General features: G+C 42.5%; 2 protein-coding genes and 1 long non-coding RNA gene across 11 annotated transcripts; 2 read left to right on the forward strand and 1 right to left on the reverse strand.

Annotated features, from left to right (window-relative positions):
* LOC134142320 (caspase-8-like) lies at nt 1-8,646 on the forward strand. The gene is made up of 8 exons (XM_062579259.1): nt 1-92; nt 1,455-1,784; nt 2,408-2,513; nt 3,504-3,642; nt 5,237-5,328; nt 5,979-6,090; nt 7,171-7,657; nt 8,493-8,646. Exons 2-8 carry the CDS (start codon nt 1,474-1,476, stop codon nt 8,644-8,646), a joined length of 1,401 nt encoding a protein of 466 aa, XP_062435243.1. The 5' UTR covers nt 1-92; nt 1,455-1,473.
* Nucleotides 7,036-14,313, reverse strand: LOC134142322 (uncharacterized). Of its 2 annotated transcripts, XR_009958826.1 has the most exons (4): nt 14,086-14,313; nt 13,234-13,285; nt 11,702-11,891; nt 7,036-7,226 (listed from the first exon to the last, which is right to left on the reverse strand). It is a non-coding gene; the product is annotated as an uncharacterized LOC134142322 (long non-coding RNA). The 2 variants fall into 2 exon arrangements; XR_009958827.1 differs by lacking the exon at nt 13,234-13,285.
* On the forward strand, nt 8,834-19,970 carry LOC134142318 (caspase-8-like). Of its 8 annotated transcripts, none has more exons than XM_062579245.1 (10): nt 8,834-8,909; nt 13,846-14,006; nt 14,426-14,751; nt 15,564-15,669; nt 16,901-17,039; nt 17,138-17,194; nt 17,525-17,592; nt 18,071-18,206; nt 18,810-19,311; nt 19,594-19,970. In XM_062579245.1, exons 2-10 carry the CDS (start codon nt 13,950-13,952, stop codon nt 19,727-19,729), a joined length of 1,527 nt encoding a protein of 508 aa, XP_062435229.1. In that variant the 5' UTR covers nt 8,834-8,909; nt 13,846-13,949; the 3' UTR covers nt 19,730-19,970. The 8 variants fall into 8 exon arrangements, with proteins under 8 accessions (XP_062435229.1, XP_062435227.1, XP_062435228.1 ...); XM_062579243.1 differs by lacking the exon at nt 8,834-8,909 and adding an exon at nt 9,022-9,107 and having other exon boundaries at nt 13,851-14,006; XM_062579244.1 differs by lacking the exon at nt 8,834-8,909 and adding an exon at nt 11,825-13,241.
* The last annotated feature ends 475 nt before the right edge of the window (nt 19,971-20,445 follow it).

The raw sequence follows: 20,445 nt of genomic DNA on the forward strand, positions 1-20,445 counted from the left end.
TATACTCTTTATATCCTATGTGAATATGAAAATACACATTCCGATACCTGAGATCATTGAGTCATCAGGTTAAGCACATATGATTCATTCAGGTATCAGTGGTTTTTTGTTGATCTTGACTGAATGATACAGATTCTTGTCTGTTCAAAAGTTAATTTTGAATGGATTTACAGGAAGTGATATTTAGGGGCAGAGCTTGAATCATACTTCATGACAAAGACTGTTCTGCTGTTTTGATTTGTTTCTGGCTAGACCAAGGTTAGGTTTCTGTTGTCTGTTCACTCCTGCTCACTGAGAGTGCTGACCAGAAGTGTGTCTTCCAAGGGATGCTCTGCTACAACGTGGCCCTTGCATGAGGGACAGTGCAGTGTCTGCTAACTGTCTGGAGTATTTACAGTACTAACTAGTTTAGTTAGCAGTCGGCTGAGCTGCTTTGGAGTTGTTACCCCAAGTATTAGTACACTTGCAGCATCAGTAACAGTAAAACAGATAGCCTAAGATGCTGCTTATGTAGGAGTAGGAAGTTTTGCTTTCAGAACTTAATTTGTTGTTAAATTTTCAGTCTCCCAGTGAATCCATTGAGACAGGAGATGTCCACCAAGTGCATCCCTATGCAGTTTCATTTCAGAGATTCCTGGACATTTTTGCTCTGAGGCAGAACAAAATACCAGCTGGGTCTCTTGCAGTGGGGCAGACTAGGTATCAGGGTGAGGTAGCATGGGAGGCTTGCACTTCATGTTTTCAGACTTTCTCTTATGCTCCAGGGGTGGATCCATAAGCCAAGGTTGAGATTTAAAATATGTGCGTGTGTGTGCACGCGCGCGTGCGCATGTGGTGAAGAGGAGAAAGGAAATAATAATTCAAGAGCTGGTTTTGCTTGATGCAGACAAACCAAAACAAAAAGGTGTTTTGCTTACAATGACATTCTGGATCAGAAGCAATGCCTAAGGAAAGCAGAAGCCATATAGTTTAGAAAAGGCCCTTATCTTTGGTATGATGCAAAACCTGGGGGTCTTGTTTACTATACAGCCAGTATAAAACAGTCTCTTGCTCCCAAATTGGATCAAAGCTCAAAAAAAAAAAAAAAAAAAAAAAAAAAAAAACTAGGAAAGAGGCCAGGTAGATGGAGCCATCTGCAACCTGCAAGGACTGCACATCCCATGTGTCTGTCACCCTGCTGTCTGCACACAGAATCTGTGACTTCTCACTTACGTAAACTTACGTCACTTATGTACTCTCTTTACACTTACATAAAGTTTCTTGTGCTCCTCGTGAGTATGATGAACTGAAAGAGTTAAATATGAAAACTATAATAGCAGGAGATTCTACTGAAGTATTTTTGACTGCATGTATTTATTTTGGGCTATTCTACATTTTTATGTATTGTATTTTATTTTTATGATCTTGCGTTTGCACTAATTACTGACAAATCTGGACAACTTCTGTCTGTTTAGATCCAAGTCCTGATAGAAAATGAGTACAGATATCCACAAACTCCTTTTTGGCATTTCTGATGCACTGGCCAAGGACGACCTGGCAGCTCTGAAGTTCCTCAGCCTGGAGCACATCCCCTTGAGGAAGCAGGAGGCCATTCAGGAGCCCAAGGCCTTCTTCCAAGTGCTGCAGGAGAAAGGCCTGATCGAGGTGGGGAATCTGGCCTTCCTGAAGGAGCTGCTCTACCGCATCAATCGCATGGACATCCTGACCTGCCACCTGGGCTCCAGCCGAGAGGAGATGGAGCGGGAGCTTCGGATCCCGGGCAGAGCAAAGGTGTCACGCTACAGGTAAGCACAGTAGTAGTAAGCCTTTGCATGGAAAAGGTTCAAGCAGAATGGTTTTGCTGTGTGCCATCTTTCTTGCTTTCTCTCTCTGCTGTCATCTTATGTGTATCCCAATATAACTGTATTTATTACAGCATGACTGTCTACCTTTGTGAGTTTTAAGACCAGGATTTACATTTTTCAGTTCAACTGCATGGCTGTGGTGTTTCTGAGACAGACACAGCTTCTCTATTTTCCTGATTTTTTGGGACAAGATTTTTTTCCACAGTTGTTAGAAGGGTTGACTGTGTTTGGCCTACATCACAACTGGAACTACAGGCAGAAGATAAGTCTTTCCTTAAATGAACTGTGACGATGTGAGCCAGACCATATAATGTTTTGGGAAGAATATTCCTAAATGTAGTGTTTCTATTGTAGCTATTAACTGCACTTACTCTATAATGCTCTTCTTGAATGACCTTAGTGCATTAATGGACACACTATATACAAATGATTGGAGCTGTTATCAGACCTCTTTCAGATACCTGTAGGTATTTGGGTGGGGAAGGTGAGAAGGGCTTGTCTCATACCCTTTAGTTAATTGTCATAACTTTCTTAAACAGTCTTTATCTATCCTTTTTTGCCAGACAACTGCTATATGGAATTGCAGAAGACTTAACTCCAGAAGATGTCAACAGTGTGAAATTCCTGCTGCAAAAACAAATACCAAAGAGCAAGCTCCAGGATAATGCTGTAGGCATAGTGATCTTGATAAGTTTAATACAAGGCTAGTTCAGAATCTGCCTCTTGTAAGGAGAGAAGAAAGAGCGATTCGCTCTTGCTAAAATTCTGTTGTTCAAAGAATGATGATGTTAGCTAACAGCTGCTCTGTGACAGAGTGGACCCTTTTTTCTCTGTCTTGTCTTCTCTCTGCCCTTCTTCACTCTCCACCTTTCTCCGCATCTTTTCTTCTTTTGTCCTTGCTTGGCATTTTTAAAGACATTTGTGCATATGCTGTATCCAGGAGAAATGGTGGATGCTGGAGGGAAAGGGTGTTTTGGAGTCAGGAATCTGAGTTCTAACCTGAGCTCCACCACAAACTTTTCCTGTGTTCGTGAACACATTTATTTCTTCAGTGTAATTTTGGATAGCAACACTTTCGTTGGCTTCTTCTCAAAAGTATTAAGAGATTTGATAAGCTAGTTGAATACCTGTGTTGTAAATAATGAACAGTGTTACAAAAATGTTTGATATGGTTAAGAATCTTCCTATTTGTGTTGTGGTACCTGTAGGAAAATTGGCAGATTTACTTCCAATTTGATGAACTAATTAGCTTTAAAAATGAAACTTTTTCCTGAATACCTCTTCTGTATTAGAAAACGTATAACATTACAGCTAAATAGTTTATAATAATTCATCTGAAAATAGTGACACTTAACAAGATTGCCACATTAGTATCCACATAACTGGTTTGCACTGTTGAAACAAAGCAGGCTGACCCAGGTAAATGCAATTTCTAAACATCCTGTCTTATCTTACTGATGTGTTTCTTCGGACACATTTCACCCTGATCCATTTTTCAATAAGATTTGAAGGAAAAAGAAACTGGTCTTTAGATGACCAGTCTCTGGGAATGAGGATGTTGCCTTCTACGCTGTCCAGAAATGCAAGGTATTTTAAGAGTTACTTGATGCAATCATTGAAGGTCACGTATGAATTTGGGTTGTATTTTTGTTTCACCAGTCAATGTTGATGGTCTTACTGGAAATGGAAAGAAACGGAGTAATTAAAGAAGAGGATGTAACAATGCTGAAGGATATATTAAAGGGATTTAGAGCTGACCTAAAGAAAAAAATTGATATCTATGAAGAAGAAACAAAAGGTAAATTATATAATCAGGTAATTTAGCATGGAGTTGAGTTAGTTGAGGTTTGTCATTTTGCAGCTCAGTTCTTGGGAACTGAGGAGTCTGGAGTTAAGGGAGACACTTTAAAGTATCCTAGGAGAGGCATAGTGGCTCTTGGTGCCTGTGATTTCCTAATTTTTCTATTTCCTTGTCCCATCATATCTTCTTGTACCTCTCCCTGAATTATATTTTGTGCCTTGTAAATAATCTGGATCTCCCTCCTCTTTGCCTTAAAAGCAGTCTTAATTCCCAAGAGACAGTGTAGTGCTGGTTTTGGACCAGTATAGTTTTTCAGTCACTGAAAGAGAAAAGAAGTGACAGATAATTGCCTTGGGGAAACTAGTCTTGTGTTAGGAGGTTGTCAGCCTTATTTTCTGTTAGCCAGGAGGCTTGCTCTTAGCAGAAGGAAAAGTTACTGGAGACCAGATACTTGGATAAAATTCAATTATTAGCTTTCTACCCCAAATGTGAAATTTCATGAACTTTGGTGTATATGCAGCTGAGGTGTGTCCTGTGACACCACAGATGGACTTAATCTTTGGGAAACAGTGTGTCAACCATCAACAACTGAGACCTGTTAAATTTTTCCCCACTTTCCTCCTTTCAGTTGACTCAGTTTGATGTGTTTCCTTAGACATACCTGTACAGCTGTGCCATTTCCTGTGGAGATATGAATTAGTTGCCCCAGGGTATATCCTTGTGCTTCTGAGGTGTGCTTCTCTCTCTGCAAGAGTGGAAGAATTGCTAAGGGTGTCCAGCATAGACAGCTCCTCTGTCAGGAGTATTTTATTAATAGTATTGTTACTCTTTTGTCCCCCTTGATAAGTAAGTACGAGAAGAGCATACTGCCTTTAAAACCAAATTTCATTTAAACATGTCTGAATAACTTGTAAAAGGGTTAGTGTGATTTATATCCTTGGGCAGAGTCTTGGGTATGAGGGTTTATTCATTTATTTCAGGCAGTTGTATTCAAGGCAGTGTTTTGTTGCTTTGAGGAAGTCTTGGTGTTCTACATCATTGGTTTGTCCACCCAGTTAAAATCCTTTGGAGATGAGGTGACAGCCTCAGAAGTGAATGTGCTGAGTGTAGTATATCACTGTACAAAAATAGGTCTTCTTGTTCACTTCTGTATCTTGTAGTGGAGATGCTAGTGAATGGCTTGTCTGGCATGAGTGCTTGTATCCAGACTTGGATATCTGCATCTTCCTGCCAGCCAAAGGGCAGGGAAGGACTGGAGTGAGGTATGATTGTTGTCAGACTGCAGCATACGCTGTCTGTCTGAGGGCCAGACCTTCACTTCTATCTGATGACTGTAATTTTGGCAGTATTTGCCTGGGGGTGTAGACACAAATACATCTTTTGTTGCATTGAACACTCTGCACAGTTTCACTCTCCAGCAATCTGCAAAACTGGAACCTTGCTTGATATAACCTCTCCAGAATGGTGGTATTCTGACAGTGCGGAAATGATTCCCTACTTCACTCTTTGCATTGTTCTTCTGGTGCTGAAATACGCTATATGGAAGATTTGTTCTTTTATTCCTGAGGTGTTTTGTTTATCCTCCTCTTAGAGAATGTTCCTGAGGAAAAACTCTGCTATCCAACATGCGTTCCTGTGAATCCAGCAGAACAAGGAGCAGAGGGGGGAACACAAACACACCTGGTGAGCAATACCTCAGGATTGCCCTTAAAGTGTTCATTCCAGCTCCTGGGAGCACAGATACCTAAAACTGAGGGGGGTAAAAGGCAGGGGACCTGGCTTTATATGTAGGCTTTGGATGAATTCCCATTTTCAAAAGATGGCCAAGCCTTGTCTCTTGGTGAGGACCTGGCTGTTACAGCCTTGTAGGTAAGAAATGAAGGAGTAGCTGTCATGGGAAGAAAGCCGATCTTAAAGATGACAGAGATGGGAATGGGCAAAGGTGAGAGTATCCCATCCTTTTCCAACTCAGGCTCAACAGATGGGGGGGGGACCAGCAGCATCTGCTGCCTTACAAGAAACCCAGCAAGACTCTCAGAGGGATTGACATGGTGCTGGAACCTTTCCTCTGCACATGTGTCAGAATATTCATTTGCTATTTCAAAATCATATCCCGGGGGGGGGGGGGGTGGGGGGAGGACTTCAGGGAGAGGAAGCAGCATTCTTTTTCCCTGTTACCAGGGCTGGTTTGTACTTTTGGCCTTTTCCTTTCTTGTATCTTGGCTCTCATGATTTTTTTTGTGTTTGGGCATGGAGAAGCAAAAAGCTCTGTATAGCATACATCTCTTGGATGTTTGGCACTGCTTTCTTACCTACTTTCTGTGTTACTACAGCTTGTGGAATCATATAAGATGGAAAACAACCCCCATGGTTACTGTGTGATTCTTAACAACTACATTTTTAAAAATCCTAGAGAAACTAGGGAAGGAACAGTGCAAGATGGAGGTTAGTACTTTTTAAATACAACTTTTGGGTTGTTTTTTGTGTGTGACATCTGAGAGAATTATCTAATATTTTCTGTGAGGCATGGCCACTTTAATTAAGCTCCTTTGCCTCCAGGATAAGTAACTGGAACGATAGTCACTGCAAAAATTGTAAATATGCCACTTCAAACAGTTTTGGTGATAACTCGAGGAAGGTTGAAAGAGTCTTAGTTGTTTGCATGTGGAGCAAATTATGAAGGAGGGATTACGATTCTTTTTACTTTTTAACTATCATAAAGTAACACTTTTCAGATCCTTAAAGTCTCTTCAGTGATTTCTTTGCTTAATTTACTGACTGAAAGGTATAGTTTTGCCATGCCGTCAGCTGAGAAAGCATTTGGATTTAGTCAGTATGTGCATCTATTTGCAACAGACCTCAAATAAATGCAATTATTTTACTGCTCTATCATTTTCTGTATAGTCTTTCTTCCTGCAAAAAAAGTTTATCCTGTCTGGATAAACTAAAATCTAATCAACGCATCACTAACATTTTAACCTTAAGCTTTGTACAGGGCTTCTTGTTTCCCAGCTCTCTTTGCTCTGCCAATAAAACACGAAGTCAGCAATTACTGATAAGTCTGCATGGCACCTTACCTTTGTTAGTGGCCTTTTCTTTTCTGTGCATTGATCATTCTCACAGAATAAGGAACTACATCATTTAAGAGCGGCAGAATTTGTCATGCTAAAGGAATACCTCTTCTTTATCTATCTAAGGGCTCTTCTTAAGCATATGAGATTGCTGTGCAGTGTACAGTTAAACACACTGCATAACATGCTAAGCGTCACCAAATTGTACTGATTAATCAGATAATCTGAAATGCACTTTTGTTTTAGACAGTGTGATGTTTAACTGTGTTATATTAAAAAAAAGGCGTCTGTGATTTTCTTAACACTTGACAGGCTGAGAGTCAGTGAGATGAGTTTATTGGTGAGATCTGAATGCTTCTGCCAATACCTGTTGTACTGTGCAGAGCATGGAGTTTCCTCATCTTCCTTATCATTGTTTATGTTTGACAAGTGTCTGCTGACTTTCTTTTTCCAGAGGCACTGAAGAGGGTCTTTAAGTGGCTTCAGTTTGACACAGTTGAATACATGGATCTAGAAGCAAACCAAATATATGCAAAAGTTAAAGAATACAGCAAAAAAGATCACAGCAATATGGACAGTTTTGTTTGCGTCATCCTTTCACATGGTGATAAAGATAAAATAAAAGGCATTGATCAGGAGTTCGTAAATATTAAAGATTTACTCTCTTGCTTCACGGGATCTAACTGTCCCTCTCTTGCTGGAAAACCCAAGCTGTTTTTTATCCAAGCTTGCCAAGGGTCTGCAGGTCACCCAGCTGTCACAATAAAAGAAGATTTTTCTGGCTGTCTTGAGACAGATGCTATCCCTCTGACTTCCATACCTGACCGGGCTGATATTCTGATTGGGTTGGCTACCATGGAAGACTTTGAGTGCTACCGCTGCAAGAGTGGCAGTGTTTACATTCAGTGCCTCTGTGACAAGATGGAGTTGCTTTGCCCACTGTAAGTATTCTTTTTAACCCAAGTACAACTAGGGTATTGTTGACATACATACTTAAATATGCTGTGGTGAAACAAGACTGTTTTGTATTTGCTCTATATAATGCTTTTCACCTGCAGAGCAGTGTCTGATTAGTAATTATTCCAGAAGTAGGCACTATTATTTTTTTTAAGTTCAAGTGACTTAACCTAGTTTGTTTGTTACAGAATCAGGGTTGTAATGTTACATGCAAGCGTGTGTTTATAAATACATATGAACAAAAGCATAAAATACAAAAAGCATGTAAAACAAGTGTGTAAACAAGTGTGTAATACATAAAAACAAGTGTATATATGTATCTTTAACATTTTTTAAATGACAAAAATCTTTCTTCCATTGATACTTAATGACAGGCAATTTGTTGGCTAAGTACACAAGCAAAAAATTAGTATTCTTTGTCTACCTGTTGCCTCACTCATGTCTGCCCCCCCCATCTTCAACTTGATATAGAAGATAAGATTTCTCTCCAGACACTGCTTTCTCATGAAGTCCAGAGGAGAGCTTGGAAAATGCCTAAATTTGATTCTGTGTCATCTTAGTGCTGACTTCTAATCATAACCAAGGTAGAGGACTGTGTTTGTAAAGTGATTCTACACAGAAGTTGCTTTTATTCCCAGTGCATAGTGGATGTTGTGGTTACACAATGGGGGTGCACAATTTCAGTGACAGGCAGGGAGACAGGAAGATACCAGCCTTCCCTGAGATGTAACGTTATTGGAGCAAACATCTAGGTCAACATCTTGGCCTAGCCGAAAGTATCATGTATTTCAATGCACCTTTTTTTCATTTTTATTCAAGCCGCAAGGATCTTATTACCATCCTGACAGAAGTGAACAAGGAAGTGGGAAGAAGAGTACTAAATGGATGGAAGCAGATGCCAAAAATATCATCAACCCTAAGGAAGCAATTGATCTTTCAAGTTCCACAATCCCAATCAACAGAAAATAAATAAATAAATAAATAAGGACACAGTCAATTAGGAATCACTTCTGGAATGGACCTCCACATGGAATTCAAGAGAATTTGCAAGAGAAATTGTGTGAATCCATGTAGTTTACAGTCCTGCAAGGGGCCATGGGCCTCAGTTTTCTAATTCCCTTGCTTATTCAGTCTCCTGGCACCTGGATCTGTAGCAGTCTGATAGGGCTGTGGAGAAGTACAGACCTGCTTTCCTGTCCTGCAGAAGCAGTGGAGTTTGTTCAGTCCTTGTTTCAAGTGAGGAAATATTTCAAAGCAGTATGATTCTTGAGCATTGTTGGAAATGCCAGTGGAATTTCGTATTTCCGTATGTGTTGTTAAGAGGATACATCCTTGAAATCTGAAGAAAACAGCCATTACATGCAGAGTGCAAGAATGCCTTCCCAGGGAGTGTGTGTGAGATTTTAACAGATTTACCAGAAGGACCAATAAGAGGTGATGGTGAAAATGGTGATGATGATGAAACAAGTCTGCATTTCTGTGGTTCTTTCCCTCCAAAGTTTCATTTGCTTCATTTGATTAATTAACTCAGCTAAACAGCACTGAGATTTATCACCTTTTTTGACAGTAGGGATTCTGATTGTGTTTTTTTTTTTTTTTGTCAGAGCACTTACGGGCAATCTGTACTGAGTAGCTGTCAAAAATGTGGAAGGAAGGTCTCACTCCTTCAGAACCACAATTCTGAGATGCCTTCTTCTCCAGGCTACTGACTTTAGGTCCAGTGGGGTTTTTTTTGTAATAAATACTCCTGGTTTCCATGTCACCCTTGCTTGTGGTATATCTGTCTCTTGGATGAGTGGACTGACATGTTCAGCGTGACAAACACCTTTACCTCATTTGGAAAAGTTATCTTTGCTCTCATTGAAGTGTTCTGTGGCAGTCACTCTGGGAAGTGGCATATTGATATTGCTGCTTTAGCAGATGGAGAAATAATAGAAAACAGTAAGCTAAAGTTCAAGACTTTTGTGATAATAGCTGCTGCTGTTTTTTTTTTCTTGCATCTTCAGCAATGTGTGGGTGGTGTAGGGGAGCTGTGTGGGATTGTAAAGGCTACATCCTTTTTGAGTTTTACAAGATAAAGGATGGATTTGAGATACTTCCTAACTTCTGCTTGTTTGAGATTATATATTTTGGAGTTTCATGTCTAGCTATAATACAGAGGTTCTTCACTCGATCATGTTTGTGTTCTTGACATGAGACTTTTTTCTTTTTTTCTAATTCCAGGCAATGTGTTGGCAGTTGCATTTTGCTCCACTTATTCTGTTTCACCTCTGAAGTGAAAAGGAGAATGTCCATTCTTAGAATTACAGCTTTGTTCATTCAGGTTTCATACGCAGTAAATAGAAGTTATGAACACTATGTAAATGAGTATGCTGTTTGTGGCAAATGTTTGCTGAAGGAGTTGTTACTTACAGTACGGTTTTGTGGTTGACATTTGCATCAATTTATTTACCTTTTTATAGTGTTTTCATAAATGAGGCCTTGCTATGAAGTTACTAGTTAGATTTGTGAATGTTTTATGGTACAGAAATGTATCTTAAAAAACAGTAACTGCATCCTCTGGGAGAAGCGTGCTAGATGATGACAGCTGTTCCACTAAGATTAAGAGAAAATGTCATTGGTATTAGTGAACTTTTGCATTTGCAGTATTTCTTTTTCTTTGTATTACTCTCCGCATCATCAACCTTGCATGGTATTGTGTTCTACCTATTAAACTGTGGCCACTCACCTCCACAGCCAATTTCATTACCTGTCCATGAAGAGCTATTAAAAGAGAGAAAACCCAGTCAAAATCCTCTAATGCAGCATTTCTCTTGTACCAATGAACTGTTGCCTCATAGTCAAGCTTATGAGTTATTATCAACACATAAACAAGTCCAAATGAGCTAAGAAGTAGAATGGCTTTATCTCTGAAAGCATCCAGGTTAATATTTGCAGTTAATTTCATTAATGTTTCAGAAGGCATTTCAAGCTCGTACAAAAGGCATACTTGCAATGAAAACTTCGGTGTAAGCATTACAGGTTTTTTTAACGTTGGCTTGTGCCACTGACTGTATTGCAGTATTTTTTGAAGAACAAAGGTCAACAAAAGTGAGGGTGGGGGTGGAGGAAGGGGGAAAAGAGTTAGGAGCTAATTTATTGGGAGGATATTGAGAAAAGAAAGTGATTGTGGCCATACAGGCAAGAACTGGTGGCAGAGGAGGATTCCTGTAGTGTGTTCTTGGACACACTGCTGGATTTGGCTGTTCTGTCCAGGCACAGCAATGAGAATTAGGGGCTTTGATTCTTACAGACTTTGAACTGTGGCACTGGTACAGTCTATTATTTCTATTGCCTTTGGCCCATGCCTATTGAAATTGTCCATCAAGAGTAAGTTGTGAAAAGAATCATAGTCACAAGCAGTTGCAGGAAGTAGCCATACTGGGAATTTACATGCCCACTGTGGCTCGTGCAGCGATCAGGGAGAAAACACACTTTCAGTTCTGTGGTCCCGAGCAAAGTACAATTCACAGACTTCTATGGGATGTTGACTGATACGTTCTTGCACATGTTTGTGGCCCTCCCATAGGACTAAGAGACAAGAAGGAAGTTGTTTCTACAGTTTTCTGACTGTTTTTCCTCTTTCACTTCCTTTTCTGGTAGCAGAACTTGGAGAATGGTGAGCAGCAATTGCCTCTCCTCTCCAAAGGCCCTCAGCTACAGTTTTCCAGCCTGTCTTCTGTTTTGTTTTACTCCTGGCTGGAAGGCCAAGTGCTGTAGTAAAACGATGCTGGGACTCAAGTCTGTGTTTGTTTGCAGTCAGGAGAGGCATCATCACTAGAAAGTGGATTTAGAAAGCTAATAGGAAAGTAAAGCTGGTGAGTTGAAGACCTACAAGTTTTAGCTGAAATCAGACAAGATCAAAGTGGTGCTGCTTGAAAGGGGGATTGATTAGAGGAGTTGGGGAGGGACATTATCTGCAAAGGCAGAAGCAATATTAGGGGGCGGGGAGAGAATCCCTGCCCTCTCATTTGCATCTTGCTACTTACTCGTTCAGTTTACAACATCAGTTGCCCAGAGAGCTGTTGGCGCCCGTCTTCCTGGTGAGTTTGTCGTTCTCTCCACTGAAAGGGACTTTTGTGACCGGTTGTTCATCAGCCGCCGGCAGGATGGGTTCCTAGCGTGTGCGAGGAACCCGCTTGTGGTGCCGTCGCTGCCGGCTTTCCTCCATGGCACTGGCTGCTGAAATACGTAAGTTCCCACTGCCTGTACAAGGGTTCACTCTCAAATCAGTGAAGAGTGCAGCTACTGCAGAGTTTTGATTAAAATGTTGCTTATGTCTGTGGTCTGTAGGCAATCTTAAAGCCCAGAGAGGAGGTTGAATCAAAATACCCTCACTTTAGATCTAGCTGTGCAGCAGAGAGCTGGATTTTCTTGAGAAATGTCCAGTGTTCAGCCCTTGCTTGTGACCTTTTTGTTTGTTTTTGACCTAACTAAAATGGTGACAGTGCTCTCAGAAATTATTCAGCTCTATCTCTTTTTAGCTAGACAAAGAGACATACCAAATTATGAACAGAGAACAGCATGTTTAGTCTGAAATGACTTCTGGACAATACGTTAAAAAATGTGGTTTAGAGCTTAGGGAATTCCCACGTATTCATTTCTGTGGGTATTTTTTTTCTGTAATTGTACTTCTACTTATCACTAAATCTGTTCTATTATTGACAGGCATAGGAATTCCCCAGGCCCCCGAGGTGACTGGCTGTTGTAGGTGCAAAATGTAGTGCGTTCTGACTAGGTGGAAAGTGATTCTGTATGTTTCTTCTGAGCTTGGCTTATGTCTTTTACACTAGTTTTATGTTTGTGTAACTGCTTCATGTTCAGGCATTTATACAGCTGTATCAGATCCATACCTCCATCAGACTATTTACTAGAAAAAGCTTGTTTCAACTGTATGACTTGGGGCAGGTTAACTGTTTTGAGTGTGTTGTCATTATCATGTTTTGACCTAATTTGCCATGTGTACAGTAATCAGATATCTTGTGTAGGGTTTTGAACATTAATAAGGCAGCCTCTGGGATAACAACCTATTTCTTGTTAATATATTGCTATGCTAAGTTGAGTTTTTAGGGGAAGGGAGTGTTTTTAAATCCAATTCAGCATTTAGGGAGAGCACGTTGTTTATTTGGGGAGTGTGGATAGCGGCAGGGTGGCACTGGGGGCGGTGTATTGGAGCAGCAGGTGTAACACAGAGGTGAAGCGCTGTCCCGGGGGTGCACGCCGTGGCCCTGTGCTGCCGCAAGCGTGCTGCGGTGCTGAAAGGTTCTCGAACGAAACTTGAGGGTTGGGAAGGGAGCGGACGCGGCAGTCAGGGCCGGGCAGGGTGCAGGATCCGAGCAGCCGCCGTAAGTGTGCAGCGTTTCCTGTCACCTGGCCTGCAAACTGCTCGCAATGAGGAAGTCGAGTAGATTACCTTCTTGCGTCTTTCAGTTTTGTGTTAAAATGAGAATGACTTGTCAGTGGCTCTAAACTAAAGAGAGGCAGTTGCAGCAAAAGCCAAGACAGAAGAACAGCTTTGTACCTTCAGCAGTAAGTTGAATTTTCTCAAAAGAGGGCTTTGAACGCTCTTATTCCTGTCAAAGATATGGTTGGGATACATGTGAAAATAATGGAGTGGCTGAGAAAAGCTTTTTTTTTTTTTTTTTTTTTTTTTTTTTTTTTTAAGTTGTGATTAGAGATGAAGATTGGAGATGAGACAGATAACTAATAGGAGGGCATCCTCAAACCTAAGTATGTCACACTGGCAGTTAGTTTTGAGATGGTCTCAGCGTGCGTTTTTCATGAACTATTTCAAAATAGAGTTAAAAGTCTTTCATTTGTCTCCACCACTGTTTTCCACTTGCTGATCTCAGTGACAGGTGGTACGAGTTTCATGAAACAAAAAGATGAGAGTTCAAAAAAGCAGGGTGCAGCTTTTATGTTAAGAAACATTGTATGTATGTTCTGCATGTGGTGTGAGATCAACCGTGGTACCTAAGTATCGCTTGCTCTGCCAGTAGCCTGCTTGCTTTCGAAGCTGTATGAGAAATCCCTCCATCTGAAAAAAAAAATTTTTTTTTTTTTTTTACAGCGGAGTGAGGTGTAATATTATTTCATGGTAATTGGATCAAAGTTTTGAAATGTGTCTTCCTAGGCCAGATGGAAGAAGGAGCGCAGTAAGCGGCCTGTAGTGACACAGCTGTTTTGTGCGGAGGAAATGGACTCGCTCGCGATCCGCGCTGGAGGCGGTTTGCTCTGATGCGATCAGCGACGCTCGCAGCGCCAGGTTCCTCACATCGTGGTGTGAAATTTACAGTAAGGATTTTGTGCCCCCCCCCCCCTTTTTTTGGGTGGTGGTGGTGGTGGTGGTGGTGGTGCAATCAGTGGTTCGTACCTGCACACCGAAGCCCGCCCGGGCGCCGTCCCTGGCGGCAGGAGCGCGGCCGTGGGCTGGGACGCCGCCGCCGCCGCCGGGAGGGTGCGGGTGGTTCCGCTTTGCCGGCCCCTGCTCTCGGGAGGCCGGGGCACTGGAGTCGCGACTGAATGCGGGCGCCAGGAGCCCCCCGAGGCGCCCGGCGCCTGCCTGCGGGGCGGCCCGGGCAGAGCGGCCACGCCGGCGCAGCGCCCGCGGCGGCGGCGGGGCGGGGACTGCAGCGCCCAGGGGCGCGGGCGGCGGCGGCGGAAGCGCGGGGCCGGGGCGGGGCCGGCGAGCGCCTTCCCGTCTCTCTGCCCAGGCCCGGAGCCGCCCGGGGGCCATGGAGTTCTCCAGGTGCCTCTACGTTATCAGCGAGGCGCTGGCCAAGGACGACCTGGCGGCTCTGAAGTTCCTCAGCCTGGAGCACATCCCCCTGCGGAAGCAGGAGGCCATTCAGGAGCCCAAGGCCTTCTTCCAAGTGCTGCAGGAGAAAGGCCTGATCGAGGTGGGGAATCTGGCCTTCCTGAAGGAGCTGCTCTACCGCATCAATCGCATGGACATCCTGACCTGCCACCTGGGCTCCAGCCGAGAGGAGATGGAGCGGGAGCTTCGGATCCCGGGCAGGGCAAAGGTGTCCGCGTTCAGGTGAGCGGCGGTGGACATGGCCTGCCCTGGCAGCCTGGCACGCAGCAGCGCGAGTGCTGCCCCGCAGGTAGCAGCCCGGCTGCTGTTTATCCGGGACTTTCCTCGCTAAGACCCGTTTCTCTTCTCACGTGTTTGTGTAAGTTTTACCAAAGACCTGAGCACCAGGCTAGGTTTGGAAGTGCACAGACTTCTACACCTTCCCAAAGGAAAACGAGTACAAATCTTGAAAAATACTGCCAGTAAAATTTCTGTAAAGGGGAGAAAACTAAGCTGCACCTTAGTGAAATACTTAACGGCCTCCCAAACAAGTCTTGCTTTTTTTTGTTATTCTTTTTTAAGCATATTTAAAAACGTAGTGAATTGTGCTTGCATGAGTTTTTCCAGCTCCACCTCAGTTCTCCACAGTGTCTTGGAAAGAGCTGTTCAGGCATTTACTTCCTCTCCCAAAGTGTGCTGAGGTACAGTTCTACCTGATGTGTCTCACTGCACGGACGGTACAGTTGGCAGAAATTTCTGTGTTCCTAAGGCACTGTGTAGTGTGAAAAGTCATGGCACTTTCTCTATTCTCGGTTCCAGAAAAATCTCAGCACAGTTCTGTTTTTAGAAAAACACCTCTTCTAAACTACAACTGAAAAATGGTTTGACTGTAGACTGTCCTGGAACTGAAGTCCCATCAGGTGTTGAAAAAGTGTGTATAGCTATTGTTTTGGGTTGGGGGGGGGGTGGAGCACAGTTCAACAGTACACTGTTAAATTTTGCTAAAGGATGTGCTAGGGAATACAATGAGATTGTGTCCTCTACGCCTTTTCTAGGTACCTGCTCTTTCAGCTGTCTGAAAACATCACCACTGATGAGCTGGAAAGTTTCAAATTTCTTCTGGGAAAAGACCTACCAAAATCCAAGCTGAACAGCAAGAATGTAAGAATGATTTGAATCTTGTTTTTATCATTATTTTAATCTATAGATGTATTTTGTTATCACTGATGGGAATAAAAGTGCCACTGATATACTGAAAAAATATCAGGAAAGGATGCACCTGGCATGGAACTGGCCTCCCGTGAATATGAGACTTGGTCTGTGCTAGTGTCACTTCTTTTAGCCCTTGCAGTAGTAGTACAGGCCAGAGAGGTTGGGCCAGTCCTGTGTCAGGTGCTGAGGACTTAGTGCTCAAGCTCAGTACAGAACAGAGGGGACTTAGTGGCTTTTTATAAAAAAAAAGTGGAAATCAGTGATGAAATCAGCAGTGATTAGTATATGGACTCATCTCCCAGATGATTTTCTTTTGGCTGCTTTCTATACCATTATCAAATATACAGAATCATTGCAGCTATCAGCACTTCATGTTTTTGTTCCATTTATTTCCAAACTTACTTAAAAAACATGGAACTAGGCAACAGAGCCTTATCAGAACTAAGGCACAGGAGCATGGGGTTCACTCACTCATGGCCTTGTAGGAGATCCAGCTGCCCTTAGGCTATGTCGGCCTCTGGGTCTGACTGCTGGATACTTGTAGCAGATTCCTTCTTTCTCAGAGGAGATGGTAAACATTTGGTGGCAGCCATTCTAGGAAATCCTTGAGGTGACTCTCACTTTGCCACTCGCTGCTTGGTGTGAGCTTATGACCATCAGGTCCTTTGCCCCTTAAGAGATGGATCTCTGTACCAGGCTTGCATGGTTAGATTCATTTTTTTTCCGCTGCCAGAGGCAGTCACCAAAATGATTCTTGTGTTTTAGTTAAAAGTGCATGAAACAGCCACTGGAAAGCAGCTGAATGAAAGGAGGCGTCAATGTAAAAATAAGTTGTTATTTTTTGTTTTTTTTTTTGTTTTTTTGTTTTTTTGTTTTTTTTAAGAGCATGCTTTTGTGTGATCTAATACAGGAGATAGATAGAGTGGTGATCAGCATCTCTGAATAGCAGGAGGGAAATGAGCATGTCTTGAAGATGCTTGTACTTGTAAGCAGAGTTGAATTGTCATTTGAATCAGCTGAGATATCGACAAGCTGAACTGACTCTTGGGGGGATGGGGGGGGTCACTTGTGCTGTCAGTACATTTAAAGCTGGCTTAGGTACATCTATACATGCTGCAGCTTCCCTCCCCGTGGCAGCATGGATGTGCCCTAAGAGGAAACTGCCTTTCTGATTGCCCAGACAATGATCGACGTTTTCATTGAGATGGAGAAGAAGGGGATTTTGGGAGAAGACAACCTAAAGTACCTGAAGACTCTTTGTGAAAAAGTTGACAAGAGCCTGGTGAAGAAAATTGAAGAGTATGAATTAAACCTATGTGGTAAAAAAAACAAAAAACACAAAAAGGCCTCTTTCACATCAGTTACTCTTGACGTGACAAGTAGATGTCATGTAGGACTAATAATGAATGCGTTTCAGGTGAAGAAGAGATGCTCATCACAGAGGGACAGAGTGGCAACATAGGAGTCACTGAAGGTAACAAATGCCTCAAAAAAAATTTTAAGCCTTTTATTTTTCTCAACCTCTTGGACTCTTTATGCCACTTGTATCTATCTCACTTTACACATGTGACTGCTTAAACAGTGACCAAGAATCCACTTACTGACTGATCAAAATAGTCTAGTCTCTTTAAACTGCTTTTTTTGTGGTTTACAACTAACAGAAACAGCCATAAAATTACAATTTAGTATTTCCAAAGAATGGTTACCCTTGGAGATACTCGTTGAGAAGGAGCATAAAGCTTCTCCGCTTTCTCCAGTGCTACATACTCTGCTTACACATCCCTCTTTCTGTGTGTATGTTCAGCCCATGCCAGATGGCTGGCCTCATCTGTGGCACCGGATTCTCCTGACAACCATAGTGAATCTTCCCGGGTAAGTCGGTTTGTTTCCTAGAAACATCATCATCTTGTGTGGGAAGAAGTCACCCCCCACAACTGTTAAAGGCTCTGTCTAGAACTTGGGTGGGGGGGGAGCACCACTTGTGTAATATACTTTTTATTCTGAAGCTAAGTTACAGGCAGCAGCTGCTGCACTGTTCAGGTTTCAGAAACCTTTGCTAGGGTAGCAAGATGGGTCACGTTTCTTGTACCAGGAGATCTGCAGATTGCTGGGCGTAGAGAAGCGAGTGCATGCAGTATCCTTGATGGCTGAGCATGATGATGTGGCAGGTCATGCTGTGCAGACTCCCAGAGTCAGTGGGGCAGTGCATTGCCATGTCCTAGGAGCAAAATTTTCTGGGGAGGACTGTCCAGACATGTCCAGCGGCTTCTTGCCCAGCTGTACTGCCAGCCAGGGCTGAGAAGCACCTGGAGGAAGGTGCAGTAACTTCACCAGTGGGCTTTTGGTCCAGCAGCTTGAAGTTTACAAAATGACCAGCCGACCCCGTGGAGTGTGCCTCATCCTGAATAATCACAATTTTGCAAGAGCCAGGGCAGAAGTGGCTGAACTAAAGCTGAATGATCGGAATGGGACAGACATGGATGCAGGTACAGTGAACATTAAAGATGAGCTTATATTGCCGCTTCATGGAAAGCAGACTAGTTTAAGAATAGAAAATACATTTCATGTTCTGCCCTAAAGGTCTGAATGCCAAGCTTCCCTTTCTAGGCTACTTTCTTTGCAGCAGCTGACTTAGCTCTGCTTCCTGTCTTGACAAACCCTGATCAACTCCTCAAGGGTTCACTGGTTAGCTAACAACAACAGCTCACTAGCATTTTACTTAGTTTTCTGCAACCTTTAGCAGCAAACTCAGCTTGGGCTTTAAGAGCTCGGTTAGCTGTGAAGTGGATAAGGAAATAACGCTTTCTTAATAGCGCTGTACACTTTCCAGATAGAGGAAATAAATAATAAACAGCAAGGGTGGCATGGAAGCCTTGTAATGAGAGCTAAGGGGACTTACTTACTTAATACAGATATGGCTAGCAGTCAGACCGCTAGATGATTTTCAGAGCAGGAATGTAACTGCCTGGATGGAAGTGTAAGAAGTATAGCTGGATTACAAAATAGCCAGATTATCTATAGAAATGTAATTTGAAAAAAAAATACAAGTTTTATGAAACAGCTCCAGTTCTTCTTCTGTTTACTTTCAGCGGCTCTGAAGAAAGTCTTTACCAAGCTTCACTTCAAAATAGCAGAATATAAAGACCTCACCGCAGAGGAAATACGTAACACTGTGAACATCTATCAGTGCGAGGACCACAAGGACAAGGACTGCTTTGTTTGCTGCATCCTTTCTCATGGAAAAAAAGGCATTATATATGGTGTTGATGGGCAGGAAGTACCTATCCAGGAACTGACTACTTCTTTCACTGGGCGGAATTGCCACTCACTTGCAGGAAAACCAAAAGTCTTCTTTGTTCAGGCCTGCCAAGGTGATGCTCGCCAGAGAGGTGTAACCATCGAAGTAGATTCTGGAGCTCAAGATTCTTCTGTAGAAACAGATGCAAGATTCCAGCTTGACTGCATCCCCTCGGAAGCAGACTTCCTCCTGGGCATGGCTACCCTGCAGGATTATGTATCTTACAGAAGTCCAAGCCAGGGGACCTGGTATATACAGTCACTGTGCCAACACCTAGAGAGCAGCTGTCCTCGGTAACTATGTTTCCGTAAGCTATACCTATATTTTCCTGCTGAATGACAGGAGTTTGATTTGGATGCAGAGGTGGATGATGTCTGGTGGGGAGGTGCTTGCTCAGATTGAAAACAGTGACAGAGCAACAAGGTACACAGATTGCTAAAAGCAGTTTACCTGACTGCGGAAGCCTTTTAATGCATTCTCCTGTATCTTGAGGTATAGCAGCCCTAATGAAGCCTGTTTTAAGTTTTCTGGTGTTAACCATTTCTCTAATACAAAACATTCCTGTATTTTTGCAGAGGAGAAGATATTCTCACCATCCTGACAGCAGTGAACCAAGAGGTGAGCAGAAAAATTGACAAGCAGAATGCAGGGAAGCAGATGCCACAGCCCAGTTTCACCCTGAGGAAAAAGCTCATCTTTCCTGTCAACTGAATGTGAGGGAACTGCAGAGCAGCAGCTTGGAAATTGCTGGTATCAGTTCAGGCTTTGGTAGAACGTTACTGACAACTTTCACTGTCTGCTTTTAGCACAGCAGCAGCCGTTTTATTGCTCCTCAGCTATATCTTCAAGCACTTAGTGTTCATTTGTATGACGTTTTATACTTGAGAGCATCTCTGAGCTGGTCTCTGATTTGTAGTTTGCTAGCTAAAATACACTCTTTTTTCTATCATCAGTTCTTCTACATTGCTGTTTCTTTAGTAAGATACTTTCCAAAAAGCAATGGAATATATTTCCAAATTTAAAGAGACAACTGTTAAAGAAACTTGTGTATTTTATGCTTAGCTTTTGCAAAATAAAGGGGAGGGTTTGCAAATTTTATTTCCCCATTCATTTAATTAATTAATTATTGGCCTGACTATAAGGTAAAAGTTGTAGTCTGAGAATACCCTAGAATTAGTAACTGAAAACATAGACCACTTTCCCTCAGCACAGCCTGAGAGCACCACAAACCTGACTGATCATCGTAGCAGCAGAGATGCTAGAATAGTGTCAGAGGCACAGCACAGGATGCACCAGCTCACATCAGTGTTTTTGATATTTTTTTCCCCCTTTAACTCATTCAGTTTTAGAGTCTCAGTACATCCCAAGGCAAAGTCAAGTGCTTGTCCTCCAGCATCCTCAACAGGATGTAGAGGTGCTCTGTGTTT

Source organism: Rhea pennata, chromosome 6, assembly GCF_028389875.1.
Source record: "Rhea pennata isolate bPtePen1 chromosome 6, bPtePen1.pri, whole genome shotgun sequence".
NCBI lineage: Eukaryota > Metazoa > Chordata > Aves > Rheiformes > Rheidae > Rhea > Rhea pennata.

Coding starts and splice junctions, on each gene's coding strand:
- LOC134142318 (XM_062579245.1), top strand. CDS start 13,950: ATGCGATCAGCGACGCTCGCAGCGCCAGGTTCCTCACATCGTGGTGTG. Junction 15,670..16,900: donor CCAAGCTGAACAGCAAGAAT/GTAAGAATGATT, acceptor CTGATTGCCCAG/ACAATGATCGACGTTTTCAT. Junction 17,593..18,070: donor ACCATAGTGAATCTTCCCGG/GTAAGTCGGTTT, acceptor CTTTTGGTCCAG/CAGCTTGAAGTTTACAAAAT.
- LOC134142320 (XM_062579259.1), top strand. CDS start 1,474: ATGAGTACAGATATCCACAAACTCCTTTTTGGCATTTCTGATGCACTG. Junction 2,514..3,503: donor GCAAGCTCCAGGATAATGCT/GTAGGCATAGTG, acceptor TTGTTTCACCAG/TCAATGTTGATGGTCTTACT. Junction 6,091..7,170: donor AGGAACAGTGCAAGATGGAG/GTTAGTACTTTT, acceptor TTCTTTTTCCAG/AGGCACTGAAGAGGGTCTTT.